This window comes from Genypterus blacodes, unplaced genomic scaffold (assembly GCF_046128005.1).
Source record: "Genypterus blacodes isolate CSIRO-AG114 ecotype Tasmania unplaced genomic scaffold, CSIRO-AGI_Gbla_v1 ptg000036l_1, whole genome shotgun sequence".
Classification (NCBI taxonomy): domain Eukaryota; kingdom Metazoa; phylum Chordata; class Actinopteri; order Ophidiiformes; family Ophidiidae; genus Genypterus; species Genypterus blacodes.
This window is the reverse complement of record NW_027466849.1, coordinates 422,758-450,263: the sequence shown is the minus strand read 5'-3', so window position 1 is coordinate 450,263 and position 27,506 is coordinate 422,758. Positions and strand designations below refer to the sequence as shown.

Here is a 27,506-nt window from a genome sequence, read left to right as displayed (position 1 = left end):
AGGTGTCCACAATAACAAACCTCTCTTGATGTATTGGCTGAACCGAGTCGACACAGACCACACAGCGCAACAGCACCGCACAATGAGAAAGGTCAAGCAATTCACCATCACTGGCTCTTGTTTTAGCAGAGTTACGACGGTATGAAGAAAGCCCAGGAGCAGTGAGGAGGAGGAGGAGGAGGAGGAGGAGGAGGAGGAGGAGGAAGGGAGCTGGGAAGGGAGGAGAAAAAAAAGTAATGGAATAAAGCAGTCGGAGCCTAGAGCGAGGCAGAGGAGCGATTGTGTGGCAGAGTGAGTTATTTTGCTTCACTTGCTGCCTCAGCAGGGGTGTGTGTGTTTGTGTGTGTGTGTGTGTGTGTATGGTTTTGAGTGAGTGAGTGAGTGCGCACATAGAGAAGTGTATCTAAAAAGGGAGAGCGGGGGTGTGGGGGGTCAGGTAACATTACACAGCATGGCTTAACAGTAACTCAACTAAATCTCCTCAGGCTTCAGATATTGATTGATTTTTACTCGCCTTCCTCCATTTTTAATGATCAGAGAGTTTGCGATGTGAAGTTTAATCAGATTTGTGACATTTTTGGTGTAGCTCTCTCTACTTGCTTAATCCAGGTCCTCACAAAGACAGATGGAGGAATACGGTTCAAAGAGAAGAAGCAGCTAAGGTGACGGCCTGACAGAGGAGAGGACATTAATAATTACACAGAGTAGGAAAGCTGAGGAAAGGCTGCAATTAGTGGAATTCTGAATCATACTCAGCTTCAGGGAAAAAAAAAAGGTTTAAGCATAAATTCTCACGTCGAACAAAGTGGAGAAATATACATTTGTGTAAAGATTCCCTAGAGCAGAGCAGAGCAGAGCAGCTAAAACAACATCTCCCTCTGCTTTACACAGGATGACCTTATGTTGTGTGTTTTGTAAATGGAATTGGACAGGCATGGTGACCTAATTATGCTTTATTTAAATTAAAACATTGCGGTAGTTTGTGGCAGTTACACTGTGTTACTCTGAGAGTGCAGCAGTGTGATGTGGAGGCCTCAGCTGGGGGGGAATGTAGGAAAAAAGTATGGATTAGGGATCAATGACACACGAGAGGCGGCTACAGAAATACACAACACAACACAAGCCGTGTGGTGTTTATTATGGCGTGTTCGTCTATTCGTTTCCCTCTATTGTGAATCATATTATTTCAGTTTCTGGTAGACTCAGCTGCATGTCTGTCTGATCAGAACCCACAGCCTTCTGGAACCATGTATGCATGTGTGGCCCGTTTCAACCATCAACCATCAATCAGGAGTTTAAAATTATATGTTAAAAAGTTATGTTTGATACAACAACAATCTGCTTATTTTTACAACCGTCCCAGTGTGCACACAAATCTAAGAATGTTCAAACTCTTCTTGTCTACTTGAATTTTGAACATCAGCTACTTTCTGACCTAACGGAAAGTAAATCAACACACACACACACACACACGTGTGGAACTGTACTGCAGCAATTTCACACAGATATTAAAAAAAACCCCAATAATGTTTGACTTGGATCCACTTTAAACGTGTCGCCTTGATCTGTCAGCTCTTCCTGACCCTTAACATTTGTTTATGTGTGTGAGCAACCTGTGCAAATCATCTCTGTCTCTCACACACCCAAACATGAAGCCTCCATTCGTGCAAGCTCCCCTGGGGTAACACACAGTCTGAACCCTGGTTGTGTTGTAGATTGTAAGCAACACTGCCAGTTTCCACAGGGCGAACATATGAACACTGGCATCAGCAGCACACAGAGAAACAACCGGAACAGATTTTCACTACGCAGTTTCTTGTATTTTTCGCCATCTGACCTCATTTGTTCTTTAGAGTGAAAGAGAGAGAGCGAGAGAGAGAGATTCAGGGTCAGATGGACAAACCTCCATTTTAACCTAAAACTTGTGAGGCCGGTTACAGATCAGTCAGAAGACACACACACACACACACACACACACACACACACAAAAGCGGAAAGGCTTTGATGAAGTGAAAATATAAAACAGAAAAGAATAATTCTGTTGCGTATTATTGTTCATTTTCTTTTATTTAACTTAAAAAAAAGCACATTAAGTTTCATTTCCGTACAGAGTAACTTGTTCTTTTCCCTCTTCTATATGGTGGATCTGAGTTTGGGATAATGCAGATAATCTGACTTAACAACAGATAATCAGACCAAAATACAACAGAGCATATTCTGAATAACCATCAATCCTGGCTAAAGTCATGTGATCTTGGTGCCTCTGTTGTTACTGATATCATAACACTGTAAAAACTTGAACTAAAGCATGAAATGTGTCGGTGGTGAGCAGCGCTGCGTCTCCCTCTCCCCCCCGGCTGGGACAGTTGGCAGGTGGTAATGGCTGCCAGGGTTATCGCGGTTGACATCATGCGGTTGAGGGAAAAACCTGGTCACCGCGATAAAGAGGACAGCGCGGCGTCATTCCAGGTGTTTGTTGGTTGCCCCTGGCGACTCTGCGGTCGGAGCCTCTAGAAGTCCAGGTGTTTGTTGCCGGAAGAGCCCGAGCCGCAGCCTGAACCCGCCATGGCAGCTCCTGCCAGCTCGCCCCGGCTCACCCGACTCACCCGCTCAGACAAGTCTGGAGGCAAATGCAGTCTCTACGGAAACCAGAGAGAGGGAGGGAGAGAGACAGAGAGAGAGAGAGAGAGAGAGGGGTGGGGGAGAGGGGGAGAGAGAGATCAGTCCACCGGCTCAACATGGACGTACACTCCAGTGATGTTTATTCACAGTGAGCCGTGTTGGGTTGAAATTGCATTAGATGCTTCAGCACTCCCCTCAGCACTGGCAGTGTGGAGTAAACCTGCTAGCGTGCTGCTAAATGCTTCAGAGAGCTTTAGGTCTGTTACAGCTCACAGGGAATACATGGGTGTGTGTGTGTGTGTGTGTGTTTATGAGGGTTGTGTATGGGACATAAGAGCATAAATTCATGAGGAGGGGTACAGCATATGTGCGTCTGTTTAATCGCTGAGTGATAGAGTCGTAATTGTGGGACTGCTCGGCCTTGGCGGAGGCATGTGCTCTCTGAGTGCCTGAGTGTTCAGTTGACTGGAACGGCGTTCGCAACACAGATGATTAGATGTGGCTAATACCAGAGTCATTAGAATCAAGTGTTTTAGCTGAGTAACTTGTTTGAGAGTAAAGCTTATCTGTGGAGCAGGCCTGTGCCAACTCAAAGCTCAAAGACGCTGGGAGGTTAATGAGGGCCACTCGTGTAAAGCCCCCTAACACCAACACGCTAACTACTATAAAGCTTAAGAGGGCCTACGCTGCTCTGTGGAGGCGCCACAAGAGAGGCTACCAATGGCCCTCTGTGAACAAAGTGCTGAAGAGGTGCCGAGAGCCGGAGGAGGTGAAGTATCTCCTGAGTCGAGTGTGTGTGTGCGCGCCTCACAATGGCGGCGGAGCGGAGCGCGATGCTCGAGTGTCTGTCGAGGACGTTCAATTGAGTATGCAGGCATCCCGGGCTACAAGAGAAGTTAAACCCTGTAATTTGCCGCTGAAAGAATCTGCCATGACATCTGAAACCCGCCGGTCAAAGCCTGAGCCTCTCACCCCGCCCCGGCCCTCTAAAGCTTCCCTGCCCGCCGCGTCCTCGCCCCCTCCAGACATGCTGCTGCTTTAGGAGAGGCCCTCCACTCCCACAGATACTTATCTCCTTCATAATGACTAGGTGTTTGGGTACAGGGGTTAACGGCGTCATTACTAAGAGATCATTGGGGACGACTACGTGACACTCCTCGCCCCTCTAGGGTGGACAACTTCCTGTCCTTAAAGCCTGTTGTGTTTTTAAGGGAATCTTTATCTGGGTTGACCTGAGGAAAGTTTTCACAGTATTGATCTTCATGCCCTGTTTTGTGACTACACTGTGGCCTACAGTATAATCTAATATGCGACGGTTCAACTAGAACAACAATTGGCAGCATTTCAGAAAGGTGCATGATGGATGAAATAAACTTCCTCCTGCATCTTCGTCTTTGTTTGACTCCGTTTCTCCCTAACATCAATTCAAACTCATTTTGGCCTTGAGGGAGCCTCCAGAAGTTCTGCCTCCACCCCATGCCATAGCTCACCGGTGTAACCTTTCGTGTCTTCAGCTCATTCGAGTGTGATTGAAAAAGAAAAACAATGCATTGATCAAGCCTGGACTCAGTGCTACTAAGTGCACTGCAGCGGAAACACGGTAGAGAGGGGTAGCAGAAAAATCAATCACATGTACATCGTCCTCAGTGGGTGAGTAAAATAAAAAAAAAAAGACATCACACCGTTGTTGGGCTGTCACGCACCCACAGGCCTGGCTGCACCGTGTCTGCTTGGCTCTGGGCTCCAGGAGCCCACTGAGCATGTGCGGAGCGAAGGTCAAACCAATCCAGAAGTGCAGCTCGGCTACTCTAACCTTTGAGTTCAGGGGCAGACGAGAACAATCAATGGCAACATCAAAGTTTGAGGGAGGAGCGGACCGAACCGATCGATAGGTTTGACACAGGGGGAATGGACAGCCTGGTCACACTGCCAGCAACCATCCCTGGACATTCAGACACGGCCATTACAGGAGGAGACACAGCCATTACAGGAGGAGCACTTAGAGGTTATTAGTGTCTAAATACCATTATTTTCACCTCTACTCCAAATACAGAATGACTTTTTTTTCCAAATTTAAGGCAGTTCAAAGACCATTTAAAAAAAATATAGATTCATTTAATTGTGATTTGAAACGTGCGCCCAAATATGATGTGGAGCCTGCTTGTGCTCTAAACCCAGCCGTGATCGGCCGACTGCACGGCTGCCCTGAACATTTGCATTGACACCAAGTGAATGGAGGTCAGTGTAGGCCTGAGACAGACAGAGCCAGGGAGGCTGCGAGTCTGCTTCCCTACGACCTGCACACTTCATGATGTAAACAAGGACATCCGGAAAACCCTCAGAGGCATAGTGGGGTGTATGTGTGTGTGAAGTCTTTCTCTGCTGCTTGGCAACCCACATGAGAGTGGAAAAAAAGAAAAAAAAAAAGGAGGAGGAGGGGTGGGGGGGTGTTGGATCGGAGTGGACGGCGGGAAAATAGACCATTGGCTGTGATGCACTGGGCACGGAGGGGTGAGGGGACTGTGAAAATGGGTGTGTGCCACAATGTTAGTGTGAGACTGTGTGCGCAAGAGTGTGTGTGTGTGTTAAGAGTTGTGATGTCAGCGTTCCCCTCCCTAGTGGTGGTGCAGGGGTAAAGGTCTGTGCTTCAGCTCCGCTCCACAGCCAGAGGGGCCGAGGCCATGCTGGCAACCGGGTGAGGATGGGGGTGGGGGTGAGGGTGGGTGGGTGGGGAGAGCTCCAAACGAGCGCTAAGCACTTGAAATGAGCCCTCGGGGCCGGCCCACAGACCAGCTTTGCCTAAGAGGGTTACTAATATCACCCCACAATGGACTATTCCCTTCAGCTCACTAAACACCTGAGAGATCGGGCTGCTCAGGAACACTTTGCTTCATATTGCTGGTTCTCGTCCGTGCGCGTCTCGTGGGCGCTCGGCGGCGGAGAGGGGCGGGGGGGAAGCAGCGGTCACAGAAGGCGCCAAAGTCACGGAGATCTTAATGTCTTTGTCACGTTATTGTTACCTTACTGTTAATGTTTAATATCCCCAGATTCAAAAGGACATTCCCCCCCCCCCCCGACAGGAGGTTAAAGAGGACCCACACACACACACACGTACAAACACACACACACACAAAGCAGCACCATCAAAGACATTCCACTGGTGGTAACGGCTTGCTAATGACTGGAGTATTAGCTGCTAATTTAACGAGTCATTTCTTCCATAGAGTTTGAGCCACACTTTCCCGTGTCACTGTACAGCTTAGAACTATGGGAAACCCAACACCTTGTTGGAACACATGACGAGCGCTCCGGCTGTTCCAATCAGATTATCTATACCGCGGTACATGCACATGCGAGTGACATGATGTTTACCATAAATATCTACTTAAGGTGCTGATTGCTGTTATGTGGTCAGCATATAGACGCTCTGTTCAACCAGAGAAAGGAGAGAAAGTCAACATGTACGGTATTGCTAAGTTTAAATCGCTACAACCAGAGAAACCCCCCTCCCTCCCCCGGATGAATCTGGCTATACGCTGTCACACGTGAATGAGCAAGTCGAGTTATTCCACTGATGCAGAACACGAAAGCTATTCTATACAAAACAGTTAACATGGATCTATATGTATCCAGTATTACACAGTGCTCACAGTAGAGCTGATGCCTTTCGCCAATTCCATTTACCCAGAGCGGCACAGCGGCAGTGCAGCCACTGTAAACTTATGTGTGTGTGTGTGTCTGTCCATGGTCCAGGTCAATGTCCTCCATTTCCAGGTTCATTTCTACAACCAGCCAAGGGTCAAAATGGTAGGAGAACATTTTCGCAGCTGAAATTGGTCGAAATTTCCCAGACTTGCTGGTCTATCCAGTCACTAAACCAAAGCTCAATCACCTCCCAGTGCTGTAATCCCTCACACCTCTAAAGTTACACCGCATTGTGTGGGAAATCATTTGCTGAACCTATAGGCCCGGGGTATTAACATTGGCACAGCAAAAACACACATAATGAGGTGAGATGTCCTTTTCTATTGGAGAAGCAAACTATCATCTCATTTATGTTTGCAATTTCAGAGAATACTTCCGCTACCTTGGCACACAAAAACATAAAAATAACGCAGAGACGTCCCAGCATAAATCCCATCACTTTGGTAATTCTAGCCCACCTGCACCTAACAAAAGCTGACAAGAACCTCTACCTTCCTCTTCTTTTGTGGTAACAAAGAGTGCAACACAATCCGTGGCCTTGCCCTAACAATAACCCTCTGACTGGGAAGCATTCATCCCACACATGCTGTAAGCTCTGGCGGTACAAATGTCCTTTCACTTATTCTTATTTCATTCATATTCCCTATTTTTTTCATACATTTTATTGTCAAATAAACACCAGCGGGACGTTTTGGATCCAGCTTCTTATGTTGCGAGCGACAGAGACCGGCAAAAAGAGAAACGGCTCTGACGCAAAGGACACAAGACAGGAAAAGCGAGAAACAAAACAAAACGCGCTAATCTGGAGCTCATCTCATGTTTCTGCTCGGTAATTGTGTGATGGTCACCTGCTTGCCGTGTCACCTGCCACCTGACCCCGGATCATCTGAGAGGCAGACGCACAGAGCCGGGGCGCACGGACAGATACAGACGCGGGCTACTCGTCTCTTTCTGCTTGGTGGCTAATGCGTTTGACAGTGCAGGCAGCAGGCAGGAGAAGGATGAGTAAGCATTCTGAGTGTAATTATACTCCCAAACATTGAAAGAATTGGAAGGGACTAATAACTGAGTGAATTTCATTAAAAGCGAGCATGTTCAAACAGGAAATTGATTAGCTGACAATATTGTGAGGCTTTTAATACCTAATGGAATGTTTATTCGTGTACTCCTGAACAGCTACCTCCTGTCTCACCCTTCACGCTCCACAGACTGATGCAAAACAGCGTTTCATAGTATGTGTCACGTTTCTAAACATGACGTGAATGGAAATGGGTTTCGCTCCGCCGTACTTCGGAATAACTAGATGGACAAACAAGGGGCCAGAGTGTAACTACGTGTAGCACAACAACTTGACTTGTTATCTCCACCGTCATCATCTCCTACCGAGCCCCTCCTCTGGGGGCCTCTGCTCGGGCCTGTCAAGAGCTCTGACAGGCGAGGCAGCGAGGGGCCATTTTGTCTTTTTCCAGTGTGTTTCTCTTTATAGGGCAGTATTGGTGAGGACCCCGGGCGCTGTAGGGTGAGCGCACTAGGGCACACTGACCCGAGTCATAGCGGGTAGGAAGGGTGGGGGGGTGGTTGTTGGTGTTATGGACTTGGGCACGGCCAGGCAGTGCTGGTGCATCCCTGGAGTGACACGGTGCCCGGGGAGAGCGGGAGAGGGATAGAGGGTGAAGAGTACAAACATGTGTAAGTGCTGCCTTCACTATCAATAGGCCCATAGCAAAGAGTACAGCTGCATGGGTTATGACAGCATATCTGGGGGAGCTCTTCTGCCCTCTACCCCTCAAAATGCACATTTTACCCCGCAAACCATCTCTCTGATATACAAGCCTGTGGGAAAAAAACACCCCTGACAATTTTGGTAAGAGCAGACTCTCTGGTGTAATGAAGACACACTGTTAGAATAATCCCACTTAACACCTTGGTCATCTTAAATATCTGTTAACTAAATAAAGCTTTATCTTTATCTGACCTAATAGTTTCCTCCTCCTCCTCCTCAGTTCCCCTTTGGATGTTTACACTCCTGTTAAAACCACAGCATGATAAACTGAGTGACAGAAAGTAACCGGCCCATGTCAGATTATACTTTAACACTAACCGACTCTCTGACTGCATCAGTCACCATAAATAAAAAAGCATCACCAAGTAGATCTGATCATGTATTATTCATTTCTTTTCTCTCTCTCTGCTGCAGTCAGTCTACAAGCGCACACGCCCATGTACAAAAACTGGCTGACACACACTGTCACTTGCCTCTGCATGTCACACAGAGGTATTTGCAATAGCAGGGCTCAAAGCAGAGAAGCATCACTTGGCTTTTCCTAAACCCAGCCATCCATCCCACAGAACATGCTATTCCTCCCTCTTCTGTTGCACTGTGACAGGGTTCACACATACAGACACAAGCACACACACACACACACACCCACACAGTTTACAGGCATAACATTTGGCAAAGCAGAAGGTCGTCTGGAGGTTACTGTGTCAGCCCGGGTAAGAGGCTGACCTCTTGGGAGAGGCGGAGGTGATCGCTCTCACAAACGCAGAGGCTGTTATTGTTCTTGCAAAAACCCCCATAATGGAACGGGGCACATCAGAATCGGGGAGAGCAGGAGAGCGGACAGGGGAGGAGGACAACATATTATCTGCAATTTGAAATATTTCCGGTGTCACGCATGATGACGATGTGTTACTGTTCCCACTACAAGTTTTGTTCACCTCTCCTCCCATCAGCTTTGTACTTGTTTTGTACAATTTGAGTTTGTTTTCTCCCCACTCAGTGCCACAGGGAGCAAACAGGGAAACATATTTGGTAAATGTACTCTATTAGAAGAGATGTAGAGGTGCCTGAGCACTGGTGGTTGATGCGTTTCACTACCGACTAGACACCCTATATTGAAATCTAAACATCAAAGCCATTATAAGGAGCACACCAATGAGTGCCAACATCCATCTGCATTCATGAAGACACAAGTGTAAGAGAAGAAGACAAAATGAATACTGGAGAAAAGACACAAAACAACTAAAAGAGGAGACCAACACTAAGTGAACTGAAAACCGAACAATACCTTCAAACTATTTTTAACACAATCATGCAAGATAATGTGCTGACTTGCTTTGGGTCTGAGTGAGTCTAGGTGTGCACACACACACACACACACATGTGTATGTTTATGTGCATCTGTGTCTGTTAGACTGCCCAGATGAATAAAGGGGGGTGGGTGTAATCCATCACCAGTTGATAGTCCTCACAAAAAAGGAGCCCTTTTTGCTGAGAGGACAGCCCTTGTGCGGACAAAGACCACCATACTGGGGACTTCATAGGACCCAGCTGAAAAGGTGTTGCCCAGAGTAACCCCATTCACATTAACAGGCATGCTGGCCAAAGCCAGTCATTACTGCTGACTTGGACCAGCCGGGCCACACATAGACCAGCCTAGAGCCCCTGAGGCCATTCACTCCACATCGGCCCTCAGGCAGACAGGCTGAACTCTGCCACTGGGGAGCGTCCAGAATTGTTACTATTCTATTTACCCGTCTCAAGATCTTAAAATATGCAGATGGTGAATAAAGCTATAAAAAGCTTGGATACACACATTTACGGGACACAAGTTGAATCATTGCTTATTGTGTCACCGACGTGTCAGTAAGGGACGATACTTTAATAACAGTCAGAAGGTAAAGAACTGTTGAGCTTGGGGTAAAGTCCATTTTCAGACTTGGTCTTAAAGTAAAACAGTTGTTCCAAAGTAATAAGGAGAAATGCTGCAGTATATAAAGGAAGAAATACTTGTTTCCCATTAGAAAGAATTTTGGATTTAACATGGATTTGGCCAAAATGTTGTACAATATAAGGAAAGTATCATTTTTAGAAACTAAGCGTGAAATAACACTTCAACAGAAAAGTAACTAGTCTGCATTACATACAGAATCCACTGTACCTTATGGAACATATTTGAGTCCGCAGTTAGTAGTGCTCTGTCCTGGAGTATTGGAGTACTGTAGAATACATTCACATGCATTACACCTGTCACTTGTCACAATAAAATGAGGGTCACATTTTCACAGTGGAAAGTGAGGAGAGGGAAGCTGGTGTGCTGCCAGTGAGAGTTCCACTGGAATCACTGGAGCCTAAAATATGTTGCCCCACTAATCTACTGAACTCATAACATCACTGTGGAAAACCCAAATCTAACCCTGACCGTCACCACTGACACAATGTTGCAGCACTGAAGGGAAAATGTGTTGAAAGGGAAACATGAACCCACACGGACAAAGTATGAAAGTCTGTTGAAGAAAAATCTCCGTTCAATGTGCAGGACTTGATTCCATAAGTGAATTCCAGCTATTGTAGTAAGCAACAAAACACAGTAAGCGACTTTCCTTTCCCTCCTGTTTGCCCCCTGCTAGCAACCCACCTCCACCTTTTCTCTCCTGTGCCCTTCCTGTGGGCAGGTGGTTGTGTAAATTTAGCCACAGCTAGGTGAGGTGCTTCCTGGGTAGACTGTGGCCAAAGCCAGCTTCAGGGTGTTTAACATGTCACAGGGAATAACACATCACCACAGCTGTCCTGTCAAAAAATTCACCACCTTCCATTTTCCTCACAAACCTACAACCCCTACCAGCACCGCGGCGACGAGAATTGTTGTTTAGTGTTTTCTAATTTAGCCTGAAACACAGCAGCTATTACCTAACCTAGAGCGCTGGCTGAGTGTTAATTGTGAAGCATTACTAAATCTATTAAAACATTGAGCCAGTGCCTGGGGAGAATGCATGCTAAACTTAAACATCAGCGAGACAGCGTGAACTACATATTATAAAGGAACCTATTACAACGTGGCATTTTAAAACAACGGCAATAAACTAAATACAATATTAAAATCCCCAGTTCATAGTTTAACTTGGTCTGAGAGGAAAAACACGAGGACATAAGTAAATTATTACAAATGTGTAACTTTTGAGATAATTGAGAGATAGATTGAAAGTTATATATGTTCATATATGCAAGTGTTAATACTTCTGCTTAATTATCTTATTCCAATTTTTTCTTCAACCGCATTTACAGCTCTGTTGCCAAATGATTGTGGAAATAAACGTCCACCTGAAATTCAATTTTAATCTATCAAGCTCCTCTTTCAAGCCAAAACATTTGTTTCCTTCTGAAGACATATTGCAAATAAAATGTTTCTCCTGATGAAATATGCAATACAATGCATTTTTCATGTTTTTACAGTCTTCATAACATTTATAAAATTACAAATACTGCACAGGTCTGCAGCTAAGGACACATGTCTGCTCAAAATGAGAGAATGCACTGAAAATAAGTGTGAGTAAATACTTGCTTACTACAGAGTGCACGTGCGGGAAACACACTGCAGTCATGGGCAAATTGGTTTTGTAACATTAAATTATAACTACTCGTGTTTTGCTTATTTCATAAAGCTATATATAAAGAAAATGTTGTTCCCTCCGTAGATTTTTGTCAATATTTATAGCATTTTCTGCTGAAGGGTGAAGAGTTGTTCAAAGCTTCAAATGCTCTTGAGGGATTTGTTGATTTAGACAAAAAGATTGGTTGAATCTGTTATATGAACTACTGCTTAAAATAAGGAAAGAAAAACAAAAAACGGGTAAGTACAGAGATGAATCCAGAAGACTGATGAGCTGAAAAGATTAACAAAATTGGAAGGCATTCCAAATGTGACCATCAGCTTCTTCATTCTCCCTGATGCAGAGTTAGGCGTTTTGCTGGGAAATGGGCGGCCTGCCAGATTGGGGCCAAGTCAGAGTTGTCAGGGGATTACAGTTCTGCCTTGCTCACTGCAGGGGGTGCGGAGTGGGCCTCAATTACCCTGGAGCGGCTTGTTTGATTTGGCCGGGCACTTTTGGGGACAGACCAAAAGCTGAATAATGCACCATTAACAACTCAAAACCTGCCCTAAAATGAGTCCACTTATGCATTGCATACAGTAATTGTGTGTCTATCAAAGGCTGGCAGGTCTACACCAATTATCCTGATAACAACAAAACAATCTATGCATAATATTATCTGTGGAACACCTGTGGGCAGCAACAAATGTTTCATCTGAAACTTTTACATCTCATTCAAAATCTCTCCCAAACACATTGCAATGAAATGAAATTGAACTTTTACACTCTAAAAAAAGGGTCTGATTGTAGGACTGTTTATACAGATAGAGCAAGATGGAGAGCTAGATAGATAGAGAGAGAGAGAGGCAGAGAGAGAGAGAGCAAGAGAGAGGGAGAGAGAGAGGGAGAGATCCCCCTGCTCTGGCTACAGTTGGAGCTGTGCAATTGAATTTCACAGGATATGAGGCAGCAAATGGAATGTAAAGGCTGAAGCGTCAGACAGTTGCTGCCGCACAAGCCAGACAGATAAGGGAGGTGTAAGTGAAATCATTAGGTAACTCTGCAGGACAGCGGGGGCATTTTGAGGTTGGCAGGGGGCTATGGAAGCCAAAGGTCCTCCTTGAGCTCCATTGAACACCCACTCAGCCTGATATACATGCACTTACAAACACACAAGGAAAATCACTTACACAAACACAAGCCGCGAGACAAATACGGACTGGAGACAGACGCGAGAGAACGAGCACCCACCCCTAACCGGCACAGGAATACGTGCACAGAAACGCACACATGCTGTCGCGTGTAAACATATGGACTCGCGCAAGACGCACATGTACACACACACAAACATACGCCACTTCAAACCGCAGAAGCTTCATTGAGGTATCAGCCCGGGCAATTGTGTTTGTCCACCTGGGTATGAAAGAGCCATTCTGGCCTGTGTGGAGGACACAGCAGTGTGGTGCAGCTCAAGCCGGAGCCCAGCTAGGCTGCGTCTGTCTCAGGCTCTCAGGGAGGGGAGCAGCCAAGTGTGGATGCACCTCATTACCTCACTCATCCACACACCAATTACCCCTAAATAAATACACCCAGCCCACAGGCAGCAACAATGACATCCAGCCTGAAAGGGAAGAAAGGACACCGTTCAGAAAGCATTTGCACGCATAGAAAAGTGCTGTTGGATAATGATGAAAAAAAGTACAGAGAAAAGAAGCGAAAAGAAGAACATGCAGGGGGCTCAGAGTCTTTTAAAAAGCTCAAAGACGGAACAGAGAAAGAGAAAGAATGAAACAAACACCGACCAAGCAGAGTGAAGTGATTCAGAAAATGATAATTTCTTGCTAAATTTCACCCAACACATCCGCAAATTATTGTTGTAAGCAAGGAGGGGCATAGTTTAATTGTTTTAATGCAAGCAGCCATGAGATAGAGCCGCCGCAGACTAAAATGGGCATCACTGTAGAACCGACACATATTTGCATCTAAGAAGGACCACTTGGGGTGATGGTAATGGCAATGTGTCCGTAGGGCCAAAGAACATTGGATATTTTAGAAGGAGAAAGAAGCCGTGCTTGTGTCCGTAAAGCTTTGTCCACACAAAGTTTGAAAAAAATATAACAGGTGGCAAGAAAATGTGACAAAAACAGCCACGCTTGGATGTCCTAAAAATGAGAAACAATAGGAAATAGGCGAGAATACTCTGTAAAAGGAATAGGAGTGAAAAATGCAGAAAAGGTGTGTGGCAGAGAGAGGAAGACAGATGTGTTTTCAGGGAAGGGGGGGCTTAATCCAGAAGAGGAAGCCAAGAGAAGTCCTGTTCCACTCCTGCCCCCCTCCAACTCTCCCACCTCCCTCCATGTGGGTTCTTTCTGCATGAGTGACTCTGTCATACCTGGGGGAAAAAATGGTCTCACCGCCTTCCTCTGTCTGCCTCCCTGTGCCCCAGTTCCTGCCTGCTACCTCTCCTCCTCCTCATGTGGCGGTGCTCCGACTACAGTGCACAGATAAAGCCAGAGCCTGCAGTGTGGTCGGCCAACTCTGGGTAGCTCTGTGGTGCTGTGTGGCAAAAAGGGGTCCGCTGGAACAAACGCGAGGCGGCGAGACAATAGCAGGAACGTGGATCCATAACATGTCCATGATTTGGGATGGATAAGAATTGTTGTTATACATCTGGAAAAATTCACTTAAGGTTATTTCTCATGGCCCCCTAAGGCAAGAGGGGAGGATGATTCACTTCTTCTGACACCTGAGCAGTCAGGCAAAGAGTGAAACTTTAAGTGAGCGGAGGTGGTATGGTGAGAGGAGGTGGAGGGGGGTGGGGTGGGTGTGTGTGTGTGTGCAGTCTGTGTATGTTCAAGCAGATCCCAAACATGCAATAACCCCACATGACCAGATTTGGCTAATTTACCTGACCAGAGGCAGATTCCTGTTTGAACAGGAAGAATGTCTGGAAACGCGTCTGTTTTCCACGCTGTCGATTCCGTGTAACAAACAGAAGATGATGGATGGAAGTGAAGTGAAAGGAGCAGGTTCATTAAGATTCCTCCCTGATAGAAGACTAATTGATGAAGGGGCATTCTGTATTGGTCGGGTGCCACAGGTGGGTGGAGTAGCGGTGACATGCTATGGTAGCATTGTCGAGATTCCTGGTGTATGGCTCAACCTTCTGACTGCACAAGATTCCCAGGCTCTGTCACACACACACACACACAAACACACAGAGGACCCACTGCAAAGTCTGTGACGACCTACTGACCTTTCACTAACCACTGTCTCTTTCACACAGGTTGAGTGAACACGATCAGCTGGGTCTATAAATAGCAGCATCTCTCCATCCTCCCTGCTTGGTCCAGGAAGTTCCTCCTGGGAATGCTAATGTTTTTAATTTCCTGCCCAATACAACACCTACACATGTTGTTGTCAAAGCCGACGACACCCTTCACACATACTGATACACTGCAAACACATCTTATTGCCTTTAAGCTTGTGTTTGTGAAATGTATGCATAAACACGCACTTCGTTAGGGGAGATCAATTTAGTAAACGTGCGAAAAATGGTGGAGATGTAGAGGTAAACGTGCAAACAATGTAGTCTGGCACGTGACGCTTCTGTGTATGCAGGTTTGCGTGACCTGTGAGGTTTCACAAAGTAGCTATGCCAGGAATGTTCAGGAGATATGCAGGAACCTTCATACACACCCACAGATGTTCAACAGTGTGTATGAATCACAAACAAAGAAACAAAAGGAAATCATTTAGTTTGTCACATCAGGGCCAACACTGAATTTGGCATGAAATCCAGTTGTGTTTCTGTCAGAACAATTATTGAGTCAACAGATTATTAAGTCAATGACTTGTGAATATGCACACACACCTCCTGTTTTTAGCATGTGCTCATCAGAATGCCTTTTTAATTCTATCTACAGGACATATTGCTCCACTTAAATACAGTACATTCGAAGTTGCGTGCTGCTTTGTATTAAAATATGTTTAATATGTATTCAACACGCAAACGTAAAACTGATCCAGCATCGTCCTGACTGGTTGCATGTGACAGCCAAATAACTGTGAGGCGTCACTCCGGTACCAAAAATCATTGGCCTGGGCTCCGTTTCAACAACATTGGACGTGTGTGTGCCCGAGTCTGAAATCTGCCATTGGCAAACCAAACCATACTCACTTCCCCCCACATGATGACAACAGATACCACAAAGTATGAAGAACAACTTATCCACAAGGTTGAGAAACATGGTGGACTACATGAAACACAGAATAGCTATTACAAGGACGGAAAATAGTGCAGTCTAGTTTGAAATAGCTTTGCTACAATAACAATGTCTTATTTGTTTTAAGACAACTATAATAAGGACCCTGTTGACATGTAGAAGTCTGATTTGAACAGATGTTTTTTTTGCCACATTACTCAATTCATTAGGCTTTAAGGAACACATTGGCAATGTAACTTGACTGTGCACTTAAGCCCCTGAATGAACACTGTCCACCTCTTGCTACCCTCTATGTTAAGGCTTGACCCCATTGACATCACACACATGCACAGGCTTAAACACACACGTGAAAGCAATTTAAGAGTGATGAGGTTTCACTGTCCCATAACAGGATAAAGACTCACAATCTCTCATTATGGCACAATCTCAAAATTAGCAGGAGCAAGAAGATGTATCCCCTTACACGTATGTCAGCCATACATATTGGCAAACACGCTTACTTCATCTGCCAAATCCCTAAATTAACACCTTTTTTTGGTGAGAAAGCTCAATTTGGAGCACGTCACACCAACACCACAGCTGGCATTCAAGGGTAAAATTAATTACTTCAGATACATGTGCTTCCTCTCAAAGTGGCAGACTTATTTGCATTGAGGAACATTCAGCAGAAGTAATCGATGCACACGCAAAATACGGCCACCCGATGACCCCGGCCCCCATCTCAAAGTCCCTGCCAGTCCCCAAAGCCCTGACGACTCAGCCATGCATGGAGGAACAAACACAGGTAGCGAGAGCAAATCAGACTCCAACAAAACACAGAAACATGAATGGGAAGCATTACAATGACGGGCTGGACGCAGAACAATGGGCCCGCCATTAAACAAACGGCAAATCCCAGGATGGGCTGCGGGAGTATGATACAGATTACAGGCACCTAGTCCCTGCTTGGGGAACAGGGGAGAGGGAGAGAAAAAGGACACAATATTGCAATCTGACAGCTGACGTCTTCATATAAATGTATGAATTTACATTCCAATTAGAGGAAATTTACATCTTAATCACAGCGAGCAGTGTGTTGGTCCCTTGGTTAGTGTGTTGCTACGGTAATGAGGTAGGATGCTGCTGTGCTCTCTCATCCAGACAGTGATCTGTCAGCAGACGACACCTCCCTGTTATGAGGGAGATGCACCCTTAAATGCAGCCGCCACAATGATCCGGTAATATTCGCTGAAATCAGTCTTAAATACCAACAAGGTGGGAGCTGCCACCCAAGGATAATGTGCCAAATATGGAGTTTGAAAAACATCAAACATATCTTAAATACAGTGCACTGAACCAGGAGTGTCTTTAACTGTCATTCAAGTGACAAGCTTTCACTACTTTATGGCATTCCATTTCTCATTTCCATACTAATAATGGGTATATCATCTTTAATGGTTTGACTTTGTTTTATGGCATTTGAAATGGACGCCGTTGGTGGGATTAGTCAAACATATCATGTCACCAGATCAGATGCTGCTCTGGTGCTAATGAATGCAAAATGAATGGGGGAAATGGGCTATTGCTGAATTCATTGTCTATATCAACAACAATCAGTCTAGAGAGCATTGCATCAAGCATAAAGCACAGACAGTTTGGGGGAAAACAGCAAAATAGTCCAGACTCAGGTTTGTAAAGTCTGTTTGATCTGTGGTTTAGCTCTAGTAACACAAAGTAGGTCCTGGTTTGAGGCTTCTGAAGTGATCTCTGCCTAAAACCATCAAAACAAAGTGTCATAGTCCTTTCATAAGTGCCCAAAAGAGACCATTTAATGAAAGCTCAAGCACTTCAACTTTACTGAAACAACTTCCATAAGGGGGGGGAATCATTTACTTGCATCATGCAGATTGCTGACAATGCAATCAGGAGCAGCCGATTAGCTACCACCACGTATATAAATCAATTTAACTCCGTCCTTTGCCGTCGTCTCACTTGACTTTAATACAGGGACGTGTGAACAAAAAAATTGGAGGTAAATGAGGCATGGCTTCTTTATCACCTGCCTCATACCCGATCGGCTCGCTCCCGTCAGAGACACCGCTCTAATGGCTGATATCTATGGAAGCAGCCTATTACTGGATACTGCCTGTAATTAAGACAAGTCAGATTACACCAGCCAAATGCCTTCTCTCTGATATGTAGGCTGCCATTAAAGGCCAGGAGCGCTGATGCACTTGTGCACCACGCTGCGAAAAAAAAGCCAGAGGGGCCGGAGAGGTTTAAAGTAAAAAGACAGACAATGAAAGAACAATGTTACGTGTCTGGGGGTGAAGCTGAGTGCGTCCCGAACTATCACATGGGGTGATAAGTGGGGCGGGGCAGGGATTCCGCTTTAGCCTGTGGGTGTTTGGAGAGAACGCTGGGAAGTTAAACACGCCCACTTTGGCACTTCTGTCACATACTGGAACCTTTCAGATTGATTCCCACAGAAATGTTGCTGTGTCGGTGCATTTCTGTCTGAACATCCAAATGAGATCACCTATCTGGAGGAAACGAGGTTCAGCAATTGAGTTTAGCTTCGATGTCCGCCGTGATTACATCTTAAGACGGCCACCAGCTTACACGATGCCAGGTTGACTTCATGTCTGATAGCAAATGAGCTGAAAGGATGAACTGGAAGGCTGTTAAGTTGGAATAAGGGCCACAAACATAGTGGCAGCAGCACTCCTAAAAAGCCGACTACTATTTGAAGAGAAGAGAGAGGAGAGAAAAGAGGCTGAGACCACCCCCACTTCCAAAAAAACGTGAAAGAGGGAGTGAGAGGGGGAGAAGGAGAGTGAGTTTGAGAAGGGAAAGCACTCCCTATACTCAAAGTGACCTTGCTAACACTCTGTCTAATCTAATATTCACCACTACACATGCTTTTGTGCTCCATTCCTCACCCATCTAAGCACGCAAACCCTCCTCTCAACACATGCACCCACTCACACACACACACACACACACATGCCATGCAGACCTAGACACACACAGAACTTTTCATTAAATAATTTCACTTGCCACCTATCGAAGGCTTGCACAAGCATCCACATCTTGCGATTGTTGAGAATAGTAAGTAAATGTCTTGTGTATCCAAGCTTTGTTTTCTTTTAAAAAACAAAACAAACTAAATTAAACTGCTGAGATTACTCACAATCCATAAAATACAATTCAAAATACAAAAATTGCCAAGGCATTAATGAATAACTATCTGGGTTGAATACCTGACAAACACTGACAGACAAATACACATGTGCGCACACAGGTGCACAAAAGGAGATGGAGCAAGCTTCGGTGGCGTCATCAAACACCCGGGTTGTGTAAGTGAGCGTACACACCATCAGATCGCTTCCCTCTCCAAACATTAGGCCTTCAACAGATGTGAAACTCAGAGCTCTGGATCTTTTCACACCACTGAGTTGCAAGTCACACAGAACGACAGGAGGCACAGGGTGACACACACTCACACACACTTAAGAAGAGAAAGAAAAGAAAGAAAGAAAGAAAGAAAGAAAGAAAGAAAGACACTCCATGCTGGACATATATGTTTAAGGAGCGCACTAAGCAGAGATTTGATTTGTATCTACAAATCATTTTAGCCCCAGAACTCATTTGTAGTAAACAAAAAAACCCCACATCAGAAGAATCCTCAGAGTAACATATGGAGTAACCTTAGTGGCGGTCTAGGACTTGGGGGTGTGGTGGTGGGGTTACACAGGGGGTGTAACGCTCTGAGGACCGTAGGCACGCTAGGGAGAGGTGAGCTGTCACCCCCCATTATGATCACTGCCTGAGCTCAGAAAGGGGGAGGGGACAGGGGGAGAACAGGCAAAAAAAAAAAAAAAAAGGTTCCTCACTAACCGCCATCTAGAGCCATCCCCAGGCCTCAGAACCCTCACTGCACTATTGTCTCCTGGGAAACAATTGCACGCAAGTCCTCCTCATCTCCAGCTAGCAGCAGGGCGGGATGTGGTTGTGTGTGTGTGTGTGTGTGTGTGTGTGTGTGTGTGTGTGTGTGTGTGTGTAGAATGTAAGTGCTGTGTTAGCAGAATGTATAGATTTGGTGTAAGGTGATGACAATTGTGCATTACCTGCTTGCTTCAAAGGTACACTGATGAAGTATTTTTGTGAATTTAATAAAAAGTTGTTCAAAGTTATGCCACATACAGGAGAGACTTTAGGTGGTAAACATTATATGTTGCAGTTTAAGTGCTCGACTTGTAAATCATGTACACCATCCAATATGAGTAATTCATCATTTGTATTTGTGTACTTCGTAAAGACTGCAAATACACCCTTTTCAAATGTGTGTACCAGCAAATAGCGTGACAGCATCAAACTGAGTCTGAACACATAAAAGAATCATTGTCTGATGCACAACAGAGCTCCAGAGCTTCTTGCATTATTATACGGCAGTACATGCATGCCTCTGTTTTAACCTTTGCTGCCTTTTGTGTCAGTTTTGGTGCACACTGCTTAGGCACATTCTGTTCCCCAGATCCCACTCCTAACACCCCTGTCACTCATCATCACTCATCATTGTTCGGACAAAAGGAAAGTTTGGTTAAGCCACACACTGGAGTATTCTCCCACTCCGCACTCCCCCGGCATCACATATTCACATATGTGTTTGTTAGATAGTGTGCGCACACACACACACACACACACACACACACACACACACACACACACACACACACACACACACACACACACACACACACACACACACACACACACACACACACACACACACACACACACACACACACACACACACACACACACACACAGAAAACTGCTCATATGTGACCACTGACTCATGTGTGCACCCACACTTCTGAATGGGAACACACAGTTCCTGGTAAGGCACCCACCCTCACCTTGCCCTCCAACTTGCCTTTTGAAGTGCAGGCCTTGTCCTTCAAATGGCCTCTGAATCATCAACTCAGAGTAATTAAAGTCTATTCATGGCTCTGTATGTGTCCTAACTATCCTCCATCATTTGGCCAGGCCTTTCAATAGCCACCTGTGAACTCCGAAGAACAGGGAAACTGACCCTCATAAAATTCATGACCACTGCTACATTCAGCAGCGAGTCAACTTCTCTCAATGACCGGCGGCATTTAAAAACAACCCAGTGTGTTACTTTTTACATCCACAGCAGCAGGGGCGAAGAAGCTGCCATGATTAGCTGAAACAAATGTCTTCATGGTGTGTTTAGGTATCATAAGAAATTAAAACAATTACTTTGTGGGCAATGATTCACTGAGGGATCATTTACAGAGAAACACAACAAAATAAAAAAAAACAGAAAAACACTGTGTTGACAGAGTTTGCATGGTTAAGCACAGTTTTCTTATTTAATTGATAGCATTAGGTCTTAAGTCTGAGGCCAGTTTGTTTCTGAGGTTAGTTTGGACAGAAAAAGATGACACGGCTTAGTTATTTTCGCAATATTGCTTATACGTTCGGTCGGCTCCAACTCCGTCTGTGCCAACGTGTTTTATACGTCGATATAGACAAATAATTGACAAATCAGAGATACAAAGATGTGTCATCAAAAGTATATTGTCTGTCTGAATTTATCAATGCAGAGGAGGGATCCCTGGAAGGTTGGAAGACAATAAAGGGGGGGAGTTTGAATCACTGAACAGTTGTTAGTCTATGCCTGCGATGGTTCGTTAACTTAATGCTTAGTGAGAGACACATTACCAGTTTTTGTCTTGCCAGTTAACTAGCCAGTTAATTGTAATGGGCTCGTTGCTACTGTTGCTACTGCATTGAATGTAGACCGAAAAAAAATGGAAAAGAACCTGAAAATGCTGGCGTGAATAAAATCCCAATTGATGTGAAAAGTATCCACATTAGAGCAGACCGCCTAACATATACAAATGGGACAGACACACAGAGAAACACACTCACTTGCTGCTCCTCCTGACCCCCAGGACACTGTGCGGCAAGAGTGTGGGAAAGTTATTTTTAGGACTCAAGCAGAAAGCGTTCCGGAGTTGGATGCTCCTGCTCCGGATCAACATTCCACCTTTGAACAATTCCGACAAGGGAGGTATTTGTGCCCATGATGGCAATTTTTGTTTTTTTCCGTGGACCAACTGGAGTGCGGGAACTGTTCTTTTTTTGCTTTCCGGGTTAACTTTTAGAGCCATATTGACAGGGACGTCACAGTGACAACAACCAAGCCTTTTTTATCGGAAAAAGTTAATTTGGAAGGATGCTGCTGAAAAACAACACTTTATCTTTATATATGAACTCGAATTCACATCCATCCATGCTCTGTATCTGTGTTTCCTGTTCAGGGTTGCAGAGCGCTTTAGCTTATCCTTATGGTCACTGGGTGAGAGGCAGGGTCCACGCTGAAAAGACTGCTCGTCCATCCCAGGGCCGACACAGAGACACTTATTCATACTCACAATGTTGTTACAATTCACGTAAAACTGCGTGTCCTTCGATTGTGGGAGGAAACATGACATGGGGAGAACACTCGGATCTGAAACCAGGTGGTCTAATTAAGCCCCGATCAAATTCATATGAATAATTTAATCTAAACACATCTCCAGTTAAAATCTCATCATCATTTCTTTTGTGTTATTGAAGTGATTGAATGTGATATTTATTTATAAGCTACTGATTTCAGAAAGTGGTTGAAGTGAAGAGGTTTAGCTAGTATGGGATTTACAGTTAAATATATTTGCTATAATGAATTAGGCAAAACAATGAAGACCCAGTTTAGAAGCACCAGGGGGGCTATGGTTCCCTCGTCACTACCATTATGCTAATGGTGAGGCCTTTCTGAACACACTTACAAATGCCCTTATAGTAACACAAGACCTCACGGATGTAGGGTAGCGTGCAACTAACCGTCTCCCTCTTTCACTCTCTTGCTCTATCTTGCTTATGCACGCACACTCTCTCTCTCTCTCTCTCTCTCTCTCTCTAATGGGAGCTGAAGACACAACTAGGGCTACTTTAATCAGGTCTGAGTCCGATGTGGTCAGTTTCATGTGATGGGGTCTGAGTGGTGTACAGACCATGTTAAGGGTTCACTGCTCGCTGATAAAGCAGCTTCACTTGCAGGGCAAGTGCGGGCAGATCACACTGTTACTCAGTCTGACAGGAGGAGCAGATATGCCTCGTTTTGTTTGGTTTTGTATTAATACTGTCTGTTTGTATGAAATGTTTCAGCACTGTGTTGATGTTGCATACAAGGCGGCACATTTGGCAAAGTTTCTGACTTTGAGTTTGGACTGAAACACAGCAAGCGCCTCAAGAGCTTTTCTTCTTCCAAAGGCGTTTCACAATAACGTGAGGAAAGTCATTGGAATTGTTTTACTGAATGTCCGAAGCATATGCTTTAGTCAAAGTATGCCTTGAACATACTGTAGTATAGACTATCAGGCCATCTATGCTACTGCAGCAGCTCAAATTGGCACTGGTGGTTTTGTGGTGACATTTAAAAGATCACTATTAAAGATTGTTGCTTGTTCAGCAAACCTGCATCATAATGTAAGTTCGCACAGTTCCAATCACAAACCAACTCAAACACGCACCCACACGCGCACACACACACACCTCCTGTATGCACATTTGCAGCTTAGATAAAACCCCTGTTAAATAATAGATGCAAATCTCATGTATGTTGTGAATATTGTTCGGCTGGGGGGTCCAATCGCGTGCCACTGGTTGGCCTGCACCACGCTCTTTCTCGATCACACACGCACAAACCATAAGCGCGCCTCATTCCAAAATGAGAGGGAGGGTGGTGCGTACCAAGGGAGAGAGTATAAATTATTCACCGGTAATATTATTCAAAAGGTCCATTCCCATCTTATCCAGATCCTACGGCAGATGTAGGAAACCCAGGCAGATATACGGGCGGCCTAAGGACATCTTGTATACTACTAATAAGTTCAGGACGCTGTCAGTCTGTGAATACTAATTGTGATCCTCTTCTGGCAGTGAATATTGAATGACCCAGTTCAGTTCTTTCTCTATATGAGTTCAATCTCTTGGATATTCTCTGATCTTTGGTACCGTGTATTGTTAGAGACATGAACCAGATATACAACCAGGCATGAAATAAAAATAAACAAACAAACAAGCTCTATGGAGTGGGGCTCTGTTCAATTCATTCTGCATTCTACAGTTCTTTCTTTCCCTCCCTTTTTATTTCTGTCTCAATAAGACGCTTTGGTGCCTCTAAGGAAAAGCCCTCATTTTAATTAGACCTGACCTGAGAATCACTTAACTGCTCCTCTCTGCTTATGCCCCCCCCTCCTCTCCAAGCCTTCGCTCTGTTCCTCACATAGGTCCATTAACACCCTTCCCTTGGCACCCACAGGCTGTAACAGGGGGCAGACACAGGCCTTGTCTTCAAGACATTTTGAGGACATGCCAAGAAACATTAACCAACATAAACCAAACCTCCTTCGGACCCTTTCACTTCAACTTCCTGTTTTCTTGAACTTTCCTTCTCCTCTGTGCCATCGTAATGATAATCTGTATTATATATCTGTCTAGGGAATTTGTTTCCCCGCCTTTCAGCTTAAAACGTACCCAACAGACAAACAATAAACCCTAACCTTAAGTGTAAAATCCTAAAGTCTACAAAGGTCACCTTTAGGTAAAACATGCGGATCGACTACACAGACATCCGACTGACAGACGTCATCAGTTCTTCAGACACCTCCAAATAGCCTCTCTGAGAAAAGACTAATTTGACACAAATCCTCGTCTTATACTGTATTTGACCCCACGACCTGCCTCTGGCACCCCAGTACCCTGTAGGCACACTACCTGTCAGTTTAAAGGGTCAAACAAAGGTAAGGGGAATGTAATTTTGAACTATCTGCATTCTTCAGAGCTTCATCCTCAAAGCATCTCGCATTGTGAAACCGGTGACAGAAGTGTGCACTGGCTTACCATGAGCAGGCAGAGCATTTCTCACGAGTGTGCGTGTCTGTCAAGGTTTCATTCATATATGGGCGTTCAGGTCTGTGTTTCTCAATAAGTATGTGCTTGTGCCACTGCATGCATGTCAATAACTCCATGTGTGGGAGCAGGTAATGTTTGTGTATGTGTCTATGAGTATGTGTTAATCTTGTCTAAACACCTAACGCTCCTCTACCTGCTCAGACAGGGCCATGGGTTAATTCTGGCTTCAGGCATAGTGGCTAATAACTGCTCATCAACCGCAGCTTGAACCCTCCGAGATGTCGGTGGTTACTGTGGTGACCTTATCAGAGACCCAAAAGCACCATGGCAATTGCGCTGGCGCAGGAGTTGGGAATTAATGCAGTAAAACAATAGACGAACCATCGCAAATAACATGTGCTGGCAGACAAATACATTTCCGCATTCCAGGGGTGCTTGATGATAAAAGCATGAGTCAAACAGCAGTTGAGAAATTGGTTATTAGCACGGTTTTATGTGCAGTTGGCGTGACATGTAGCTGCCTGATCGAAATTGCGTGGATGTGGTGCTGTCAATCACCTGTCATGCACCACCTTCACAGTACAAGTTCTGTTTTTACTGTGAAATTCAGACAAGCTGGCACTAGGACAGAAGTGTAGTAGACCACAGATGAACTGGCACAAGCTGTAAACTGTGCCTCTACGTCTGTCTGTGCCACAAAACCATGCAGTAAAAAGAATTCAGTATTCTTAAGCCTCAGGCAGAGGTGTCCTGTAGCTCCAGTAAACGAGGTGATTAACAGGGATGGCGTGGGCTGTCACACGTCAGACACTGGGCTTAGAATCCAATCACTATCTCATGTGTCAATCACTGTGGCCCACCGAGGAAGTTGGCCAACAGGTCAAACACATGAGCAACGTAGTCAGAATACAACAGTTGTAGAATGCAAACACGTAGGCAGCTATATTAATATTGATGAAAGACTCTGCGACGAAGCATGCAGAGTTCAGAACAATGCCATCTTACTTGATATTCAAACTGATGGCAGCCAATCGAAGGGCCAGAGAACAGAACATGAGAGGGCAATCGTGTTTTACAGTCCCCGATCAGTGTTTTGACTGGATCACTGGTGATCCAACACTATGTTTACTGTGAAATTCCCTGACACTTAACAATGATACCAGCAAAGCATTAAGACTGACATTTCATACAATCTATATTCTGTCATCGACACTGTCAGCCATTTAAAAATATTGGAAAGAGTTGCATAGACACATGCTTTGCTTTTCTTTTTATCCTGTTCTGAGGTAAATACAACAGTATGGATCCCATTCAACTGAAAACTCCAATAAAGCTCCTTAAACAGAAGAGGTAGACAATGCTTGGTCTTAACAACAAGCTGCTGAGACATAAGACACAGTAACTAGGCCCCAATAGAGCTGCAGTGATGCTCTAGGCCTCAGCCCCCTGCTCTGCCCAATACAGAGGCCTAATTAAAAGGCCATTGAGGATAACCACCTTGACTTTTATGGACCTTATAAATCTATACTAGAGTGCCCTATTCAGGGGGTCAGAGAAAGGAGGGGGAGAGGACCAAAGACGACAGGAGAAAGGGTTAGAAGGATGATGATAGCTGGCAGAAAATGAGAAGGGGTTGACCGTAGGGTGCAGGGAAGGTTTGGGGGGGTGGGTATTCCTCTCCTCCCCCTCACGTCCTGCCTGAAACAATAGGACCCACTAAGAGCCAAGGACCAGAGGGTGTGATAAGGTAATGATAATGTAATGAGGACCAATCATGAGCCTGAGCTAAGAGGAGGGCCCCTTAATTTGTCTCTAGAGTGGTAGTTCAGTGACAGATTGATTGCTCTGAGTGAGAGCGATGATGTGACACAAGCAAAATGGATGCATCTCTGACAGGAAGAGAAAGAGAAAGAGGATGACAAATCATAAATCAAAATGAATAAAGAAATAGAAAGGCCATACAATCATGTGCTATGTATATGCCCTATTTCTGAACTCCTCTGGCTTAAATGAGCACAAAAGGAAAATTTTACACCATGATGCAAAAGTTGGAATCAATCAGGAATTTGGATTCACATCTCATTTCAGGATGCAGGGTCATTAGCTGTTATTAGCATATCACATGGAAATTGAATGGGAATTACACTGCATGCTATAAGCTAATGCTGCGGCCACCTGCTCAACACTGTATATCTGTTGAACCAGAGACCTTAAATTTACATTTGCATATGTAACATGTCTCCCTCACTCTGTTGCTTCCTGGAGTCACACTGGGGTGAGTGTGGCAGCTAAATTGGTTAATCAATAGTTTCACCTTTCATTTCCCCACCTGACTGACAAGAGCAAACACTGCTTGGCACAACCAGGTTGATGTGAGAGACTCCTCATGACCATCTGCACTTCATTTCAGTAACACTGAACAGAATGAATACTAGCGTGAGTGAAAATGAAACAAATGACACAGGGTTCTTAATTAATAATTAGTCTATATTTACATTGAGTTCCTATTTTAAGTTAATGGCTGCAATGGAAATAGATGGAGAGCACACAAAAACAAACAAAACAAAGAAATCTAACTGAGAGGCCACATTAATAATACAACAAGAATGA

At 44.8% G+C, this 27,506-nt stretch overlaps 1 protein-coding gene across 3 annotated transcripts in view; it reads right to left on the bottom strand.

Moving 5' to 3' along the window:
- Positions 1–2,057: 2,057 nt before the first annotated feature.
- elp4 (elongator acetyltransferase complex subunit 4) overlaps positions 2,058–27,506 on the bottom strand; it is a 45,334-nt gene continuing 19,885 nt past the window's right edge. For all 3 annotated transcript variants that reach the window (XM_076146959.1, XM_076146958.1, XM_076146960.1), the window contains one exon: positions 2,058–2,639. In XM_076146959.1, the coding sequence (XP_076003074.1) occupies positions 2,511–2,639 (129 nt within the window). In that variant the 3' untranslated portion in view covers positions 2,058–2,510. The remainder of the gene's footprint in view (positions 2,640–27,506) is intronic.